Source organism: Zalophus californianus, chromosome 2, assembly GCF_009762305.2.
Source record: "Zalophus californianus isolate mZalCal1 chromosome 2, mZalCal1.pri.v2, whole genome shotgun sequence".
In the NCBI taxonomy this organism is placed as follows: Eukaryota; Metazoa; Chordata; class Mammalia; order Carnivora; family Otariidae; genus Zalophus; species Zalophus californianus.
In genome coordinates, this window is record NC_045596.1 from 97,859,239 (window position 1) to 97,877,382 (window position 18,144).

The 18,144-nt window shown below is 37.0% G+C and overlaps 1 protein-coding gene across 2 annotated transcripts in view; it reads left to right on the top strand.

Annotated features, from left to right (window-relative positions):
* The window catches only part of NDST3 (N-deacetylase and N-sulfotransferase 3), a 177,576-nt gene that overhangs the window by 36,795 nt on the left and 122,637 nt on the right, over window positions 1-18,144 (top strand). For both annotated transcript variants that reach the window (XM_027597405.1, XM_027597406.1), the window contains exon 3: window positions 17,624-17,711. In XM_027597405.1, the coding sequence (XP_027453206.1) occupies window positions 17,624-17,711 (88 nt within the window). The remainder of the gene's footprint in view (window positions 1-17,623; window positions 17,712-18,144) is intronic.

The following is an 18,144-nucleotide window of genomic DNA, read 5'->3' on the forward strand; positions in this document are numbered from 1 at the left end:
TTTCTCATACCCGTAACTCCTCTGTCCCTTTCATACAATGTACTTAATATTCCAGTTTATCACCATGCAATCAAGTCCCATTCCTAGAACTTGTTTAAACTCTGGGCTGTTTTTAACTTACATATAAGTTTTGGGAATTTCTCTTTGCATAGTGTTAGGAAATAAGCACTAAGATTCAAATACTGTAGTAGGATCTTTTCAAAGTTTTCCTTTGATTTCATTGACATGATCCTGAGACTCTCATGTGTGCATCTCCCGAGAAACCCTCATTTTAACTGTTTTTTTCAGTACCCCTAACATCTTAAAACTTAGTCATCCAGACACCACCCACTCGCCCTCTGACACCTTCTTCCTGATTGAAAGAGGCATTTATGTATATGAGTCACCTCCTGCCAGCTTCACAGGAATTACATAAAAGCAATCTGCCAACCTGCTTGGCCTAAGGACAGAAAATCACATTTAGTGTCAACGTGAAAGTCATTCTTGCTTGTGGAGAATCACAATAGAGCACTTTTAAGACCTTAACTCTGAGGATATTAAGCCTTAATCTATACTCTCTACTGTAAATGAGTGAACTTATAAGTGCTATAGTTTCATCAGTTTGGCCTAAATTTCTTGGCCTAGTAATACTAAATCCATTATAAATGCGTTAAATACTTTTTTTAACAGAAAAATGAAAGGTTAATTCATACCCAGAAAGATTACATATATATGTAACACATACACACACACATATATATATATACATATACACACAAGATTTCATATATGGGGGGAGAAAGTGATTATGAAATAAACATAAAATGAATAAGACACATTATCTTTCTACACCAATACCAAAATATTAGTGTGGAAAGATGTAAAAGGCATGGTTTGTGGCAAGAAAGTTGTTTTATATTCTAAAAAAAAAGGATTGAAAGACTTGTCTATATCAGATATTATACTTGGAAAGTATATTAGTCAAGATATTTTTAGTTTTCTTGTTTCTAGACAAGATAGCTCAGACCATATGGAGATATGGGTTTAAATCCCCTATTCTGCCTCTTATTTACTGTGTGGATTTAAGCAAGTTACTTAACCTATCTAAGCTTCGGTTTCCTTAAATGTAGAGTAGCATTAATAGTTTATGCCTTGTCTCTCTTGAATTGTTGTAAGGATCAGGTGAGATGATATGTGGAAGCTTTTTGTGAATTATAAGCAATAATACAAATATAAAGTTACATTATTTTTATCTCAAAATCAGAATTACAGCTTTCTAGTATCCTCATCATTCCCTTGGTAGCACAAAATGTAGTGCTCCATTAAGACACTTGTACATGCTTGGAGGGCCAGCTCACCATTTCTGCTAGATCCGCTGTAGCTCTTGCCTTTCTTCAGGGATACCTTGGGACCCCTGAGTTGGCTGATATTGTGCCAGATCACTGGGAAGGCTGAGAAAGTCATAATTCTTTCTACCTGATAAAGAGAATCCTAGAAGGTCTTTTGTATTCCATATTCCCTTCCTTTCTTACCACCAGTCTCCCACCCATATAGTCACAGATTCATGGAACCGTCACCTTGTCATAATATCTCAGAGAGGGAGGATTTCTCTCAGCCATGAATAACCCTAATCGGTTCCAGTCTATCCTAGGGTTTCAGTGCCATCTAATAGAATTGGAACTTTGGCTGCCAACCCAGAGCTTCTCCAGTGTTCATACTTGGCCTGTATTATTGGGGGGGCGTGGGGAGGTGGAAATAAGGGGGTGTGTCTCTGAAAGGCATAAGTTATTGTTTTTCTGAGAAAGATGACTTTTTAAGGATTCTTTTCCAGTTTCCATACTAGGCTTTCTCTCTATGTTACAAAGGACAACACACAAAATATGCGTACTTAAGGCCAAATACAGACTTATTACACTTCCCCCCAAGAGACAATTCCAAGTTCTGAACATGGATTTTAATGCAAGGCAGGCTGACCCTATCAGTTCTCTACTAGGCTAGGGTTCCCCAAGTAGAATCTGTGGGATGTTGTTAGACACACTGGAATATGGGATGTTTTCAGGTACTGGGAAACTCACCATACTAGGGATAGTAGAGAATTATAATGTTACATAATTTTTTTTCTTTCTTTGGTTTCAGTTCCCACCCTTGTTCAGAGTGAAATTGAAAATAAGCAGAACAGTTGGCCAAAACCTTAGTCACCACTTGGGTTTTCTGTGAAAGTACCAGTCAAATAACAGAAATGATAGACATCTACGTAAGCCCCAGTAGTATCTGGTTTAAAAAAGATTGAGAATCAAAATAATGGCAATGCGGGAATTGAGAATAACATTTTAAGCCATTCTTTATCAAACTAATCACTATTCAGAATTTGGTGAAAGTAGATGTTTAAGGTTATCAGCAGTTACCAAAACCATGGTCAAAATAGAATATGAGATCTTCCCCATGTTGACCTTAGGGTATTTAATTGAGAATAACAAGCAAGCTAACACAGCATACAAATAAATGTGAAATTCAAAAGTATCTTAAATGCGCATGCATTGTTCTTCTCAGCAAACTCCAAATGAGGAGCGGCCAGGGCCTGACTGGCTGCACAGGGTGCCAGCTCACAGCGCCGGGCTGCCTGAAGGAAGAACATTTCAACTCTTCAGTCTCCTCAACGCCTTTACAGTGTCTCTTGGAATGTTAATTTTACACAGTCCATCGTAACAAGCTTCTAAAACAAAGAAATTGCAATTTGGTTTTGGTCAATTTTGTGTAACTTTATTAATCTCGGAAATGTTTGCATTCAAATTAACTTTCCAAAACCCACTTTTAAAACCCACTGTGCATATTTTCAAACAGAGTAATAAAGAACAGAGTGGGTGGTAACATCCTTGACACTTCAGTTGTGTCTTAGTTGAGAAGCTTAGGTATGAAGTCACAGCCTCTATGTCCTGGTTGTGCGGGCTCCCTGATAGCCAGTCACCTCTGTTGTGATAGTATTAGACGGCACATGAGACAAAGCAGAAGGGTAGGGCACTGTCGGTCTATTCGACTGAGGCAGGTGATTGCCATAGGTTCAGGGAATAACAAGTGCAGCTCTTATTTGGAATTTATAATATTGGAATTTTTCCCATTTATGGGAAAAGAACATTTTTTAAACTTTTTCAAAGTTTTTAATCAATCGTGCAGAAATATGTCAAATACTTTGGTGTGTAAGTCCTTTCTTCCTTAGTAATGGGATATATGTGATATTTTTTAGTGATGTGCAGACAGTGTTGTAGAACCTATGGGACCCAGGCAGTTCTATCTCTGATTATACTTTAATTTTAGTTTTATGTGAAGTTATATTTGTAAAGGAAAAAACTTCCCATTAGGGAACTGAGTAGAGGTTGCCCTGGCCTCCTGGAGTAGTAAGAGGACTCCCATCTAGGTCATTGATTTGCATCTGAACTGGGTCACTGAGAACAAACAACTGTTCGGTGACCTAAATCGGATAAAATAACCTCAATAAAGCTGGGGGGAGAAAAACAATCCAAATAAATAACAGCATCTTTTCCCTGTTTTTAGAGTCAACTTACCAATTATAATTCAAAATTTAAATCAAGCCTAGGATTTATTATTAGAAGAGATACTGGGAATGGTCTGAAGTCACAGTGTTAGCAAACGTGATCTTCAATATTCTGTTTAATGATTTCAAAGACTAAAGCACTGATGTTTCTATTCTGTTCTTTGCCTGTGTACATGTGAAACCCACGTGCCAATTACACATCAGCATCTGGTGAATATTTCCACCTTCTTTCCAAACAGGAGGCATATGACAGAGTATTTTATAACGTGATATATTTAAAAATAAAAAGGGTTTCTTTTTTTTTTTAAAGCATTATTTTTTTTTTAAAGATTTTATTTATTTATTCATGAGAGACAGAGAGAGAGAGAGAGAGAGAGAATGGCAGAGGGAGAAGCAGGCTCCCAAGGAGCAGGGAGCCCGATGCGGGACTCGATCCCAGGACCCTGGGATCATGACCTGAGCCGAAGGCAGACGCCCAACCATCTGAGCCACCCAGGCGCCCCTAAAAATAAAAAGGGTTTCATGTAACTAGGGGCTCATTGTTGATCCTGAGCAATAAAGAGTAAGACATAAACTTTGAGAAAAATGTAGAAGCAGTGATAACTAAGGGAAAAAGTCTAGCCAAAAACGAAGGGACATGTGAAGCTAAGTCCATCATGGACATAAAGGCTACCCCTGTTGTAGCTCAAAGAACACGCCCAAAAAGAAAAAGCGCACCGGGCTAGAGCACCAGTGGAAAGAGACCACCTGCCACAAACACAAATTCATAAAACAACTATATACCCGACCCATGGAGCAGCTAGGACAAAGGACCATCTGATCCTCATGGCACTGTCTCACAGGACCCCTTACTTCACCATTAGGAATAAGAAGCCACCTAAACTACCTTCTCCTTCACCTATATAGCTAACACAGCCCTGCTGAAAGAACCTGGTAGGGCACTGAGCTATCCTGCATTTGATTCCACATTTCACAAAGAGCTGAATGTCAGATATTTTAAACAGTGAGCAAAAGTTTGAGAGCAAATCTAATTTAAAGTGTAGTTCTGCTTTGAGAAATCAGTTTTTGAGGCATTTATAAACCACTGAAAGGTGCATTCTAAAATGGAATGGACTGCATCATCTTATTAAATCCCATGGGGATAAATATGAAGTCAGCTGTCATGGGCTTTTTAACTCTGCATTAATTGGCTGTGGATTCTTTGACCTTTAATTAATTAAAATAGACAAATGAACTTTCTATTTGCAAGAGAAGCTTGAAATCATGCAAACTGGCAGAGCAATACAAACAAGCTGCTATTTATCTCATTAACAAATAAATATTATAAGACCTGATGTTAAAATCTGCAAGCACTATTTCTGACTGGGATTTTGACATTATTTGTTTAAAACATATAACTTTTCATAATTTTTTCACTCAAAAGGAAAAAGAAGTCAGGAAAGGAAGAAAATACTTCCCTCTAGGTAAATTAGTCAGACTTAAGTAATTTTCAAATGTCTGTGACCTAGTCCCAGTACTAAAAGAAGCTTCTTTAGTGGAGAATAATTCCAGGCCAAAATTCTAGAGTTTTATGAGGTACAAGAGTTTTACAAGAAGGTCTGATTAGATCAGCTAAGAAGAGATGAAATTAAAATAATATACATGAGTAGAATTATATTTTGCAAATTTAACAAAAAAAAATGATTTTTTCTTATTTTGCTTTGGTTTGCTTTTATAATTTAAGTGGTGAACAATTAAAACTATTCTGTTAAAACCAAGGTAAATTATTGAAAAATCTCCCAGAATTTTTCAGTTAAGCATATACTCCAGGGAAATCTTTTTCTTTATAGGAACCATGTCAATGTATAGAGCAAAGTCTCAGGAATATGAGGGATAGGCAGTTATATGTTTATCCTCCTGTTCAAAGACAGATGCTTTAGTGCAACAATTTGAGAAATACCAGGTTTGGCAATCTCTAAACTATCTTCCACCTCTAACATTCTGTGATTCTACCCTGTGATTATCATAATTTATTGTGCATTCTTAGTTCCATCCCAAGCAGAGGACTCTCTAGTCAGGCTCTGGTTGCCAAATATGTCTTTCATCCCCTGAGGGAATAGAGGACAATCTCCATGGAAGAACTCCTGAGGTCTTTCCCCTTTTCCAGTTGTAGTAATATGCTTCCCCCACCGTGCCCACTGCACTACAGCCAAAACAGAACTAATATCAGTGCCCAACATATTAATTGTTCATTTTTTATATTTGTACTATAGTTGACTCCATTTTATATTCCTATCACTTTTTTTTTCCTTTTTTTAAACCACTCATGTCTGATGTTTATCACTTTTAATGTTATATATAGTCTTTAGAATTAGGATAAGGTATTAAAATTTTATTGTGATTATCATATTCAAGGCACTAAGCTTTACACAAACAACATCATCCAGAACTTATAACCCTATGAGGTAGGCACTGTCACCCATTTTTTTCAGAATAAGAGAACTGAGGCTCAGGAAAGGCATTTGCCAAGATGAAAGTTACTCAGTGTCTTGGAGCTGGGATTCAAGCCCTGGAACCTTCCCTCCAGAAACCACATTATTATCTTTCTTAATAGCCTCCCAATTAGAATGTTGTCATAAAGTCATAGTGAATTATTCTGGTAGCTTGACTTGGCTTGAAGTCTTTGTCAGATGTTAGGCCATTTCTATTTCTGGTCTCTTCAAATTGGCTGGCCTTTTCTCTCTTTCCATGTTAGAGTCACCATCCTTTTTGCTTTTACTGCTGTTCCAGAGAAGCTGGACTGATCTAAAGAACTCATTTTTCTCAATTTTGGTTACTTTTTTAGTTCCAGAACGGTACTTCAGCTTCAGGCTCAACTACCTAAAATTTCAATTCAGAAGCATAGATTCATTTGTTTAGTCATTCAACAAATTTTACGAGGGCCAGACCCTGGGCAATCTTCAGTGAATGAGGCAGGCAAAGTCCCTGCTCTCATATTTCTTGTGTTCAGTGGGAGTAGACAACAATAAACAACTATACAGGGGGCACCTGGGTGGCTCAATCAGTTAAGCATCTTACCTTTGGCTCAGGTCATGATCCTGGAGTCCTGGGATCGAGCCCTTTATTGGGCTCCTTGCTCAGCAGGGAGTCTGCTTCTCCCCCTGCTTGTGCTCGCTCTCGCTGGCTCGCTCGCTCACTCTCAAATAAATACAATCTTTTAAAAATAAATAAACAAGTAAGCAATATAAAATATTAGGTACTGACAGATGCTGTGGAGAAAGTAATGTATGGCAAAGAAGATGGGAAAGTCTGGGCCTCAGGAGGTAGACGTGTGTTGTTGCCAAGTTTATAAGAATGGTCTGGAAAAGCCTCTCTGATAAGGCAATATTGGAGGAGAGACATAAAATAAATGCAAATTTTAAAAAATATATAATGATTTGGAAAAGAGAGGTATAGCACCAAGAGCAAAGACCCAGAAGCAAGAAAAATTCTGGAGCGTTTCCCTAACAATAAGATCTTTGGGCTGGGCCTGAGTGAGAAGAATGAGTTGATGCCTAAAATTATTTGACTCATCTCTAAGTCATTCAGTAATGGCATTTGACTATAAACCATCTTCCAGAAAACTTATTGTAAACTATATTAATATTTTTATTTTTTTTTAAGATTTTATTTATTTATTTGACAGAGACACACAGTGAGAGATAGAACACAAGCAGGGTTGGGAGAGGGAGAAGCAGGCTTCCTGCTGAGCAGGGAGCCCGATGCGGGGCTGGATCCCAGGACCCTGGGATCATGACCTGAGCTGAAGGCAGACGCTTAATGACTGAGCCACCCAGGTGCCTCTTAAACTATATTAATATTTTTAAACATTGTTTACCACTTTAGAGAACAAAAAACTTTTCTCAGATATCTCATTTTCTTCTTGAAACATCTTGTCACTGAGTGATGGGTGGGATTTGATTATCCTAGCAACTAACAAAGGGCCTGACACATAGTAGGTACTCAATGAATGTATACTTAATTAATGAGTTGATTAACTCAATGGCACAACTTTTACTTTTTCAACTTTATCATATTCATTTTTACTGAACATCAGTGAGTGGATTATTGTGCAGTGAAGCTTCACAGCCTACGGAGGTGCATTCAGCCATTTGCCTCCTCCCTAATATATTTATATACTTAGTTTTTGTGTTGATTTACACTTTTTCCACCTAATTATTTGATTAATTTTTTTAGCATGTTTTCTTGTGGTCAGTTTCTGTAGGCTAACTTATCTAACCTGCTATATTTTTGGAAACCAGATCACAAAGCTTGTAGACCTATATGTAAAATAAAGTGATTCCCGGGGCACCCGGGTGGCTCAGTCATTAAGCGTCTGCCTTTGGCTCAAGTCATGATCCCAGAATCCTGGGATTGAGCCCCGCATTGGGCTCCCTGCTCAGCCGGGAGCCTGCTTTTCCCTCTCCCACTCCCCCTGCTTGTGTTCCCTCTCTCGCTGTCTCTCTCTCTCTCTGTGTGTCAAATAAATAAATTAATTAATTAAAATCTTAAAAAAAAAAAAAGTGATTCCAAATGAGAGCATGAAACCCTTTCTTAAAGAATGTTCATAATTTTAATACTTGCTTCTCGGTAGCTGTTCTGATTTCATAGGCATTTTTCTTATTTCTGCATTTACAGTTAGGTTCCAGCAGACTAAAGTTGCGAGGCAAAGTATACACCTGTGTCTTTACTCCAGCTTTCATCAAAAAGGGGGAAAAAAAAGTCATAAAGCATTTCAGTCCATTCCAAAAAGGATCCATAATCTGATCTAAAGCCACACTAAGAGGTTCTTCATTGACCCAAACTTGCCCTTATTACCTGAAGCCTCCAGGCGTCTGTCTGAGCCCCATTTATCCCCCACTGAAGCAAGAACTACTAATTAATGAATAGGTCAACCAAGAAATCAAAGAAATCAAAAAGTACATGGAAACAAATGAAAATGAAAAAAAATGAAAACACAGTAGTCCAAAGCCTTTGAGGTGCAACAAAAGTAGTCATAAGAGGGAAATAGAGGCCTACCTCAAGAAGCAAGAAAAATCTCAAATAAACAACCAACCTAACCATACACCAAAAGGAGATAGAAAAAGAACAACAAACAAAGCCTAAAGCCAGCAAGAGGAAGGAAAAAAATAAAGATTAGGGCAGAAATAAATGACATAGAAATTAAAAAAAAAAAAAAAACACAACAGAACAGAACAGATCAATGAAACCAGGAGCTGGTTCTTTGAAAAAATTAATAAAATTGATAAACCTCTACCCAGACTTATCAAGAACAGAGAAAGGACCCAAATAAATAAAATCATAAATTAGAGAAGAGAAATTACAACCTACACCACAGATACAAATAACTACAGGCCAATATCCCTGATGAACATAGATGCAAAGAACTGATACAACCCAATACCCAAAAAAACAATCCAATCAAAAATAGGCAGAAGATATGGAGAGACATTTCTCTAAAAAAGACATCCAGATGGCCAAGAGACACATGAAAAGATGCTCAACATCACTCATCATCAGGGAAATGCAAATCAAAACTACAATGATACTACCTCACACTTGTCAGAATGGCTAAAATCAAAAACAAAAGAAACAACAGGTGTTGGTGAGGATGTGGAGAAAGAGTAACCTTCTTGTACTGTTAGTGGAAATGCAAGCTGGTGGAGCCACTGTGGAAAACAGTATGGAGGTTCCTTAAAAAGTTAAAAGTTAAACTACCCTTCCATCCATCAATTGCACTACTGGGTATTTACCCCAAAATCACGAAAACACTAGTTCAAAGGGATGCATACATGGACCCTGCTATGTTTATAGCAGCAATATTTACAATAGCCAAATTATGAAAGCAGCCCGTGTCCATCAACTGATGACTGGATAAAGATGTGGTACGTATGTGTATATATATATATATGTGTGTGTGTACACACACACACACACACACACACACACACACACACACACACACTGGAATATTACTCAGCCATAAAAAAGAATGAAATCTTGCCATTTGTAATGACATGGATGGAGCTAGAGAGTATTGTGCTAAATGAAATAAGTTGGTCAGAGAAAGACAAATACGATATGATTTCACTTATATGGGGAATTTAAGAAACAAAACAGATGAACAAAGGGGAAAAAAAAAGAGAGAGAGGCAAACCAAGAAACAGACTCTTAACCTTAAAGAATAAACTGATGGTTACTGGAGGGGAGGTTGGTGAGAGATGGATTAAATAGGTGATAGGGATTAAAGAGTGAACTTGTCATAATTAGCACCGAGTGATGTGTGGAAGTGTTGAATCACTATATTGTACACCTGAAACTAATATAACACTATAAATTAACTATACTGGAATTAAAATTAAAAACTTAATTTAAAAAAAAGAAAAACAGATATGCTACTTAAGGGGTTTCCAACATACCTCTGCAGCCATTAGGGGAAATCTAATTTACTCTGAAATAATAGTATGTGGGTTGAGATGCCCCAGTCCCCTTATATGGAATCCTACACCTCTGCTTCCTTCTCTGCTCTGCTGCTAAAAGCAAGTATTTTAAATTATTAAGGTGTTAAAATTATGTTTATTACAATACATAAAATTTTTTCTGTATAATTGAATGAGTGAGATATAACTTATAGTCTCCTAAAGATACTATATTGTAAGAAACTATAAACTACTTTTATGTTTCTTTTTTTTTAAAGATATTTTTTATTTATTTATTTGACAGAGAGGTAGAGAGCACAAGTAGGCAGAGCAGCAGGCAGAGGGAAAGGGAGAAGCAGGCTCTCTGCTGAGCAGGGAGCCCGATGCGGGGCTCGATCCCAGGACCCTGGGATCATGACCTGAGCCAAAGGCAGCCACTTAACTGACTGAGCCACCCAGGCGCCCCATATGTTTCTTTTTTTAAAAGTACATTAATATTTTGACTATTTAAGTATATCAACCATAAGCTAACCAGAGTATTCATAACAATTTCAAGTGAATACTTACAATAGGACTTACTTAATTGTTCCCTATTTTCCTGCTCACATATCATCATTTGCCAATTTCATGTCAACAAATGTTCTAGCAAAACCATCTCTCATCTGTATAATTTAGAGGTCATGTATAAGGTATGCTCTGGACCAGTTTAAATATGTAACAGAAATAATTTAAGATTACTATATAACCATTTTCTCCTTGCTTTCCCACAAACCTTTGTCCTTACTCTGTTACCACAATACAAACGATAAAATATGTGAACACCGAGTTGGAGAATGAAGAATTCACTAAGGTCACTTAGAAAGGACTATAAAGCCCTGTAAAAGTTACTATGAGACAGCTGCTTATACCATCTTCCTCGTTTCCTTAAAATCCTCAGTGCTGATTAGACAACGCTGAAAAGTACTAAGTTCCAATTTGAAAATACCATTTGAAATTTTAGGCATATGCCTGATTTTACTCTAGATGGGTCACAGGGAAAAATAGAAAGAATTTTGTGATAGGATGATAAGGAGTTTCTAAGGTTCTGAGAAAGGGACAAATGATTCCATTCATAGAGCTAAAACTCCACTTCTATGTGCTAGGAAAGGTTTTGGGGCCATATACCCATTTTCTCATTTGGTCTTTATACCAAATCCACAAGCAGTATATTGTTATCATTATTTCCCAGAGGAGGAAACTGATTTGGAAGAGAATCAATAACTTGGCCAGGCTTAGGCAGTAGTCAGATGGCAGAGTCAGACTCCTAAGTCACTCTGATTCCACATCTGCTGTTCATTCATCAGGCCATGTTAGTGAGGCCACTCAAGGTCTGAGCGTTCAGTATATGGTGGCCATGGCTTAAGGTAATGTCAACAATAAGCAAGATAATCTCTGAAACACTTCACTATAATTAGCAAATTCCCAGGTGAATGTTCCCTATCCATTTTCCCAAATGTGATAGGGCTCATGTAAATCATGGAAAACACACTCCAACCTTTGGTATTTATATTTTAAGTAGCAGGATGAACATAGTTTCCTCCTTTTTGTGTGTAGACTTTCAATTTAGGCAACTAAACACTGAGTGATTGTTTTACCAGCAGGAATGTTATTGTCAGGTAGTACAGTTCTAGATCTATAGGTTTCTTGTCCAGAGAGTTTAAATACTGTTACAAAAAGTAGCCAAATCTGATGTATTCCACTGGCTGACCCAATTGCCTGCATTTCCTTCTTATTTCCCACCCCAGTGTCCTTGGGTAGGCAGGTCAAACAGTAGAGTTGGCCCCGGCCTTATTGTTCATTGTTTTCCTCTAAAGCTGTCTTCCTTCTAATTATGCAAGATGCCTTCACTCTAATATTACGCCCAGTTAACTGTTTTCAGCAAGTTTTTGTGTCTTCCTGGTCTGGGAACAGGTCTTCTGTAGAGAGCCTTCCTAGTTCTGCACCTGTGAGGAGGACACCAAGGTGCCAGCCCTATGGCACTTCCAGCCCTTCAGCACCCTGCAGCCCAGCTCCCCACCCAGCGGACAGAGGGACTGCTCTTTACTATGGACACCAGGGGGTAAACATTCCTGGTTGGGCTGGCTCTTCACTGACCAACCTAGTCTTCCCATCGCCCTCATACCTTTGGGTTTTGGAAACTAGGAGTGACAACCAGTTAGTGAAAGTGATGCGAAAAGCCACCACTTACCCCTTTCTAGTGGATTTTGTCACCAGCGGCTTCGTATGGCAGTGGTATCAGTGTTCAACGTTAGTATTCTTGTGTTTCTGTGGACAACAGAACCGGTGAGCTTTAAAATCCAAAATCCTTGCTTGAATCACTTCCTCAGCAATTAACCAGCTTTGTGACTAGGGGGAAGTCACTTTAAACTATGTAAATCATGTCTCCTGTGTCCGAAGTGGGAATAATGATCTTTTACATTAAATGCCTGTGATGCCAGAGCGTGCACATTTCTGTGGAGAGAGACACAAGATCCTGCAATTAGCTGCCCAGTTGTTTTCATTTACTTTAGGAGATACAGATATATTTGTATATTTATAACTAGTATTCAGCTGATTAAGAAAATGCTGACTCTAAAAATTCTGTGCTAAAACACTATTTTTGCCTATTGCTAGAAAACCACACCCAGCACTAAAATTTCTTCCCCAGCTTTAATTTGGCTCACAACTCCTTTAGTTACCTTATAAAAGATAAAACAGGTCAAAATATCATCTGGGAAACACAGATAAGAAACACAAAGTTAGTAAACGTTCCCTCAAAGAATGTCACACATGTAATGAATACTAATGTGAATCTCCATTTTTTGCAGTTATTTTTAAATTTTGTCTTCAATTTACTTTAATTGATATATTCATTCTGTTAATGAAAGTTGGAGAAAGTCCAAAAATATATAAAAGCTCCCATTTTGCTCAGTTCTCAGAGCTCAGTTTCTTTAAATTAGATCTTCTTGGCCTTCAACTGGATTTTTTAATGCCTGCAAGTGCTTTTAGCTTTGTAGAATGAACCCTCAAAAAACTAAGCACGATAGCATATACATATTCAAAATTTGAAAAAATCATTTTGGAAATAGTCAAATTTTCATGTTAAACTATATTCATAGTTCAATTTCTTATAATTTTAACTGGATGTTATGTTCTCTTTTAATACTTTCATAGCATTTTCAAATTTGCTGAAAAATTGTTTTGTTTGCCAAAGAATAAGCAGAATTATTCTTATCCTCCTATCTCCTGCAGAAATGGCTACCACATTGTTATATAAATATGTATTGACACAGAGAGCAGTATTTATATTCTGCAAAAAATGTAAACAACCTAAATGTACAGGAGTAAGATGAAACGGTTAAATAAATTATAGGGCACCAATCTGATGCGGTATTCTGCACTCATTAACAAATTTGGTTTTGGAAGGTTAATGTGACAGGAGAAAGCTTCCTAATATACTATTAAATGACAAAGGTGAGGCGCCTGGGTGGCTGAGTCGGTTAAGCAGCTGCCTTCAGCTCAGGTCATGATCTCGGGGTTCTGGAATCGAGCCCTGCGTCAGGCTCCCTGCTCGGCGGGGAGTCTGGTTCTCCCTCTCCCTCTGCTGCTGCCCCTGCTTGTCTCTCCCTCTCTCATTTTCTCAAATAAGCAAATAAAATCTTTAAAAGATGGATAGATAGATGATAGGTAGATAGATAGATAGATAGATAGATAGATAGATAGATAGATAGATAGATGATAGATGGATGACAAGGCAAAATTTGAAACTATATTTTTAGCAATAATTGGCATAGTTCTAATTTTTACTTGATGGCTCTAATTTCACTTACCTATACCTATATAGATCTACATATAATTGGGTAGTTATTGGTAAAAGGGAGAAAGAATTCCATCATAATTATTAACTTATCTTGAGAGGTGGATTTATTAGTGATTTTGAGTTTTTAATTAGAAAAAGTAACATGTTATTTTAAAAATAATTACTAATGCATGGAATTATAAATTACCTTGCTATATATATAAAAAGTTTTGGAATAGTTAAAAATAAAAGTACCATTTTTCAATAATCAGACCATTCCTGACAGTAGAAATCTATGTTCTTAGGGTTCTTGGCCTGGAGGAGACCACTAAATGGTACCTCTGCAGGTGGCTGTGATTCTTTACCTTCTCCATGACCAAAGTACTCTGCACATCATAGAGGGTTTGCTTACCCAAAATGCCTGTGGTTTTCTGAATTTGGTATTAGAACATTGATTTGGCTTATTATGCTTAGATTTTTAGATATTAGCACACCACTTTTAGCATGTTGCACATAAAGAATAAAGCAAAGTATCATTTATATCAGTTTTGTAATATTTTATTCATAGTAATAATAGACTATCTCAGTTTTAAATAGACTAATGTTGAATAAAATCATTCTAGCAATGAAGAGTTTAATGAAAAGGGTATCATCTAAGAATACCACTGAGTGCTCTAGCTTCTAGCACAAAAGCATATTTTGAAGAGAGGGAAGTAATGGATGAATACATAACATTGTTCTCATAGATACCCCCAAAATCTGGTTCACAAAAAAATATATAAAAGATAAGAAATATTACTGTTTATCTTAAGTATATAAAATATCATTTAGAAATAAATTTCCCTCCTCACCATATATAGGCATAATGTTAGTATCTACCATCTGTTTCAGTCTATCTTTTATGTGCTTCAGTGTTTGTTTCTACAATGTCAAATAAATGTGTAAAATGCCAACTCAAACCTGCATAATCAGGTCTTGTTCAATAATTTGAATCAATGTATTCTAGTTGATTTAGAGGTTAGTTCACAGGTACATTATTTAGCTTCTAAGACCTCAGAACAAGATAGGCTTGTTTGTTTTTTTCTTATCAAGTATTTTAAGTTTTAAAAGGCAATCAAGAGTCACAAAGCAAAGTTCAAGTTCAAGTTTAGTTGGGGATTTTATTTTCGAAGAGACAAAAAGAAAAACTTCCAACTTTAAAGCATCGAACACACAAGAAATTATTTTAAAATGGATTTCAAATCCATATTTTAACCATTGAATAAAGTGAGTAGAATGAATACATGAAGTGAGTAAGATGGATAAAGAAGAAGATAAGATCAAAAGGGAAGGAAGACCCAGCTAGCATGTTCAACTGGGGAGAAGTGAAAAAGAAGAAGGAGACTGTAGGTCAATAAAATGAGAAAAACGACTTTAAGTAAATGAGACAGAAGATATAATTGTCAGTAATATATTATATATATATATATATATATATATACATATATATATATATATAGGAGCGCCTGGGTGGCTCAGTAAGTTAAGCATCTGACTCTTGATTTTGGCTCAGGTCATGGTCTCAGGGTCATGCGATCAGCCCAGCTTCTGGTTCTGTACTCAGTGGGGAGTCTGCTTGAGATTCTCTCCCTCTTCTCCTCCCCGCCAATGTGCAGGAGCGTACTCGCACTCGCTCTCTCTCTCCCCCCTCCCCCAGTTCATGCTCTCTCTCTCTCAAGTAAATAAATCTTTTAAAATATATATACATATGTATATTATGATTGCTGATAATTATATCAACACCTAATATTTTATGCCACTTTTTAAAAAATGCTTTTTAAGCCCTCCTGCATATATTACCTCTTTTATAATCCTCATCACAACTCTAGGAGTTAGATAATTGTCTCCACTCTAGCAAATGAAGGGAAAAGTTCAGAGACTATGAATTGTCTAACATCACTCACAATAACAACAACCATGTAAATAGTAGTGATAGTAACCGAAGCAATAATAGAGGAGCAGCAACTAATAATTGTTGAGCACCTATTATGTGCCAGTCACGGTGCCAAGAGCATAGAAGTATGTCATCCTCACAATAGTGCTCTGAGATTATTATTATTATCCCTACTTTACATGTGATGCGTCTGAGGTTTGAAAATTTTAATAACATGCCCAATACTGAATAGGGGCAGATCTAGAATTCTAGCTGAGGCAATCTGACTCCCAAGTCTTAAATGCCTTCGCTGTAAGTCCCAGAGCTGGCACTTCAATCCATACCTTCCTATTCCATACCTTATGTTCCTTCCATAAGGACAAAAAGAGAAAGGCTCACACCTTACATCCAGGTGGCACCACTCCCCACCCCTTCACACAACAGGATTCTGGGTCCCACTATTTACTTTGTCACTGCTGAGCTGACCAAATTCTCCTTCCCCTGCCCAGCCCATGCCAAGGCCTTATGATGACAGAATCTAATTGCCATCCAATGACATTGCCATCATTAACCCTTTTGCTTTGATACTTAGGCATGGAAATCCACAAACAGACCTGTCTTCCATCTTTGAGCACCCTCAGGACCCACATATTTCCCAGTTCAGTTGTGCAATCAAAGGAAGTTGTTCAAGTAAACAGAGTAGTCAGAGAAAAAAATTTAGATACCTAATTTTCAAAAACTTGTCATTGGTCAGATGAATTTAAATCTGAGATTCAAAAGTCCTCTTCCTCTGTTTTTACACAATAAAGAGAATCACTTATAGGCACAGATAAGGCATACAATCATGGGGTAATCTCTGAATAAAAGGATATCTATTTATATCCCCCAAAAAAGATTGAAACCTTGAACATTATGGGGCAGGGCTTCTGGGTGTCAGCTTTGCTGCTAAAAAAAAAGATTTTGTTGTGGGCCCAGCTATACTATGGAAAGGGGGGGAAAGAGTATCTAATATGGAATCTAGGAATCTGTATCCTTAATCCACGATTTACCTTAATCTACTTAATCTAATTTTATCTGTGAAAATGAGCAAGTCATCTCTCCTCAGTTTCCCTGTGTGTAAAAGAAGTGTTAACTAAGATGCTTTACAAATCTAACATTTAGTGTTACTTTCTGCCTAGTTGAAGTGGGTACTCAACTACCATAGTCTGTGTAGGGAGGATGGCAGGGACAGAAGGAATAGAAAAATAGGAATTTAAATGAGAAAGAAAAGAAGGAGAAGGAAAAAAGGAAGTCCATTAAAAATTCATAGCATGGTAAATACTTTATAAGATGTAACATCTAAAACCCTGTTTTAAAAGAGTTTTACTGTCAGAGTAGAGGTTTTTGTTTGTTTGTTTTTTAATGAAAGGCCAAATTAGAGATTTACTTTATCGTGATATCCTCTTTTGAAGAACAGTCACTATCTTGTGGGAATCTAAGATTCAAAGATTGAAGTCTTGGATTTTGAGGACCAAAGACATATCTGAGAAATAATAATGATTCTTTCAACATATATTCTTGCATAGTTTCACTTAAAGAGTGTCCTTCTTTTGACAGTTGGTGATCTATGTCCCTGAAAAGTGAAAGGAGATATATTTTATGTACTAGTTAATAATTCCTTTAATATATGCAGAATAAACTTTTCATGCAACTTCCTTTTTCTAGCTGACACTTTTTGCTGATTTATTGCAAGCTAAAGGATAAATATATGTATATGTTTGCGGAATCTTCAAAGCATCTCTCTAGTTGTAGAGTGGTAAAGACACTACTTTCCATCATTTTTACCCCTTACCTAGACACTAGTTTTACCCCTTGAATGCAAAAGGAAGATATCTTTTAAAACTTCTCAATGCCATTCTCTAACACAATACTCCAACTGTGTATTTCAGGCCCTGCTTGACACTCAGAACCTTTTGCGTGCACAAATCACAAATTTTACGTTCAACCTGGGATTTTCAGGAAAATTTTACCATACAGGTAAGAAAAAGGTTAATTATTCTCATAAGGCCTCTCTGACTACTCAAAAATTGTGACCCCTTCTCTTCATACCTTCTCACATTCCATGTCTCTCTCCATTTTTATTTTCTTCATATTACTCAATTCCACTTAATTAATATATCATTTTTTAACCTTTACAAAATGTTGATGGTTTGAAAGTTTACTCACCATGTTATAATGGCCTAATGGCCTTCCTTTTCTACTGAACTATAATTTACATAGATAAAAGTGCGTAAGTAATAAGTGTAGTGCTCAGTGAATTTTCACAAGCCAGCATGCAGATCAAGAGAAAGAAGGGTACCAAATCCCCCCTGCAACCCACTTTGTGCTTCCTCATGGTCACTAGCCTCCCTCAAAAAAATCAACTATCCTGACTTCTAATATCACAAACTAGTTTGCATGGCTTTGAGAT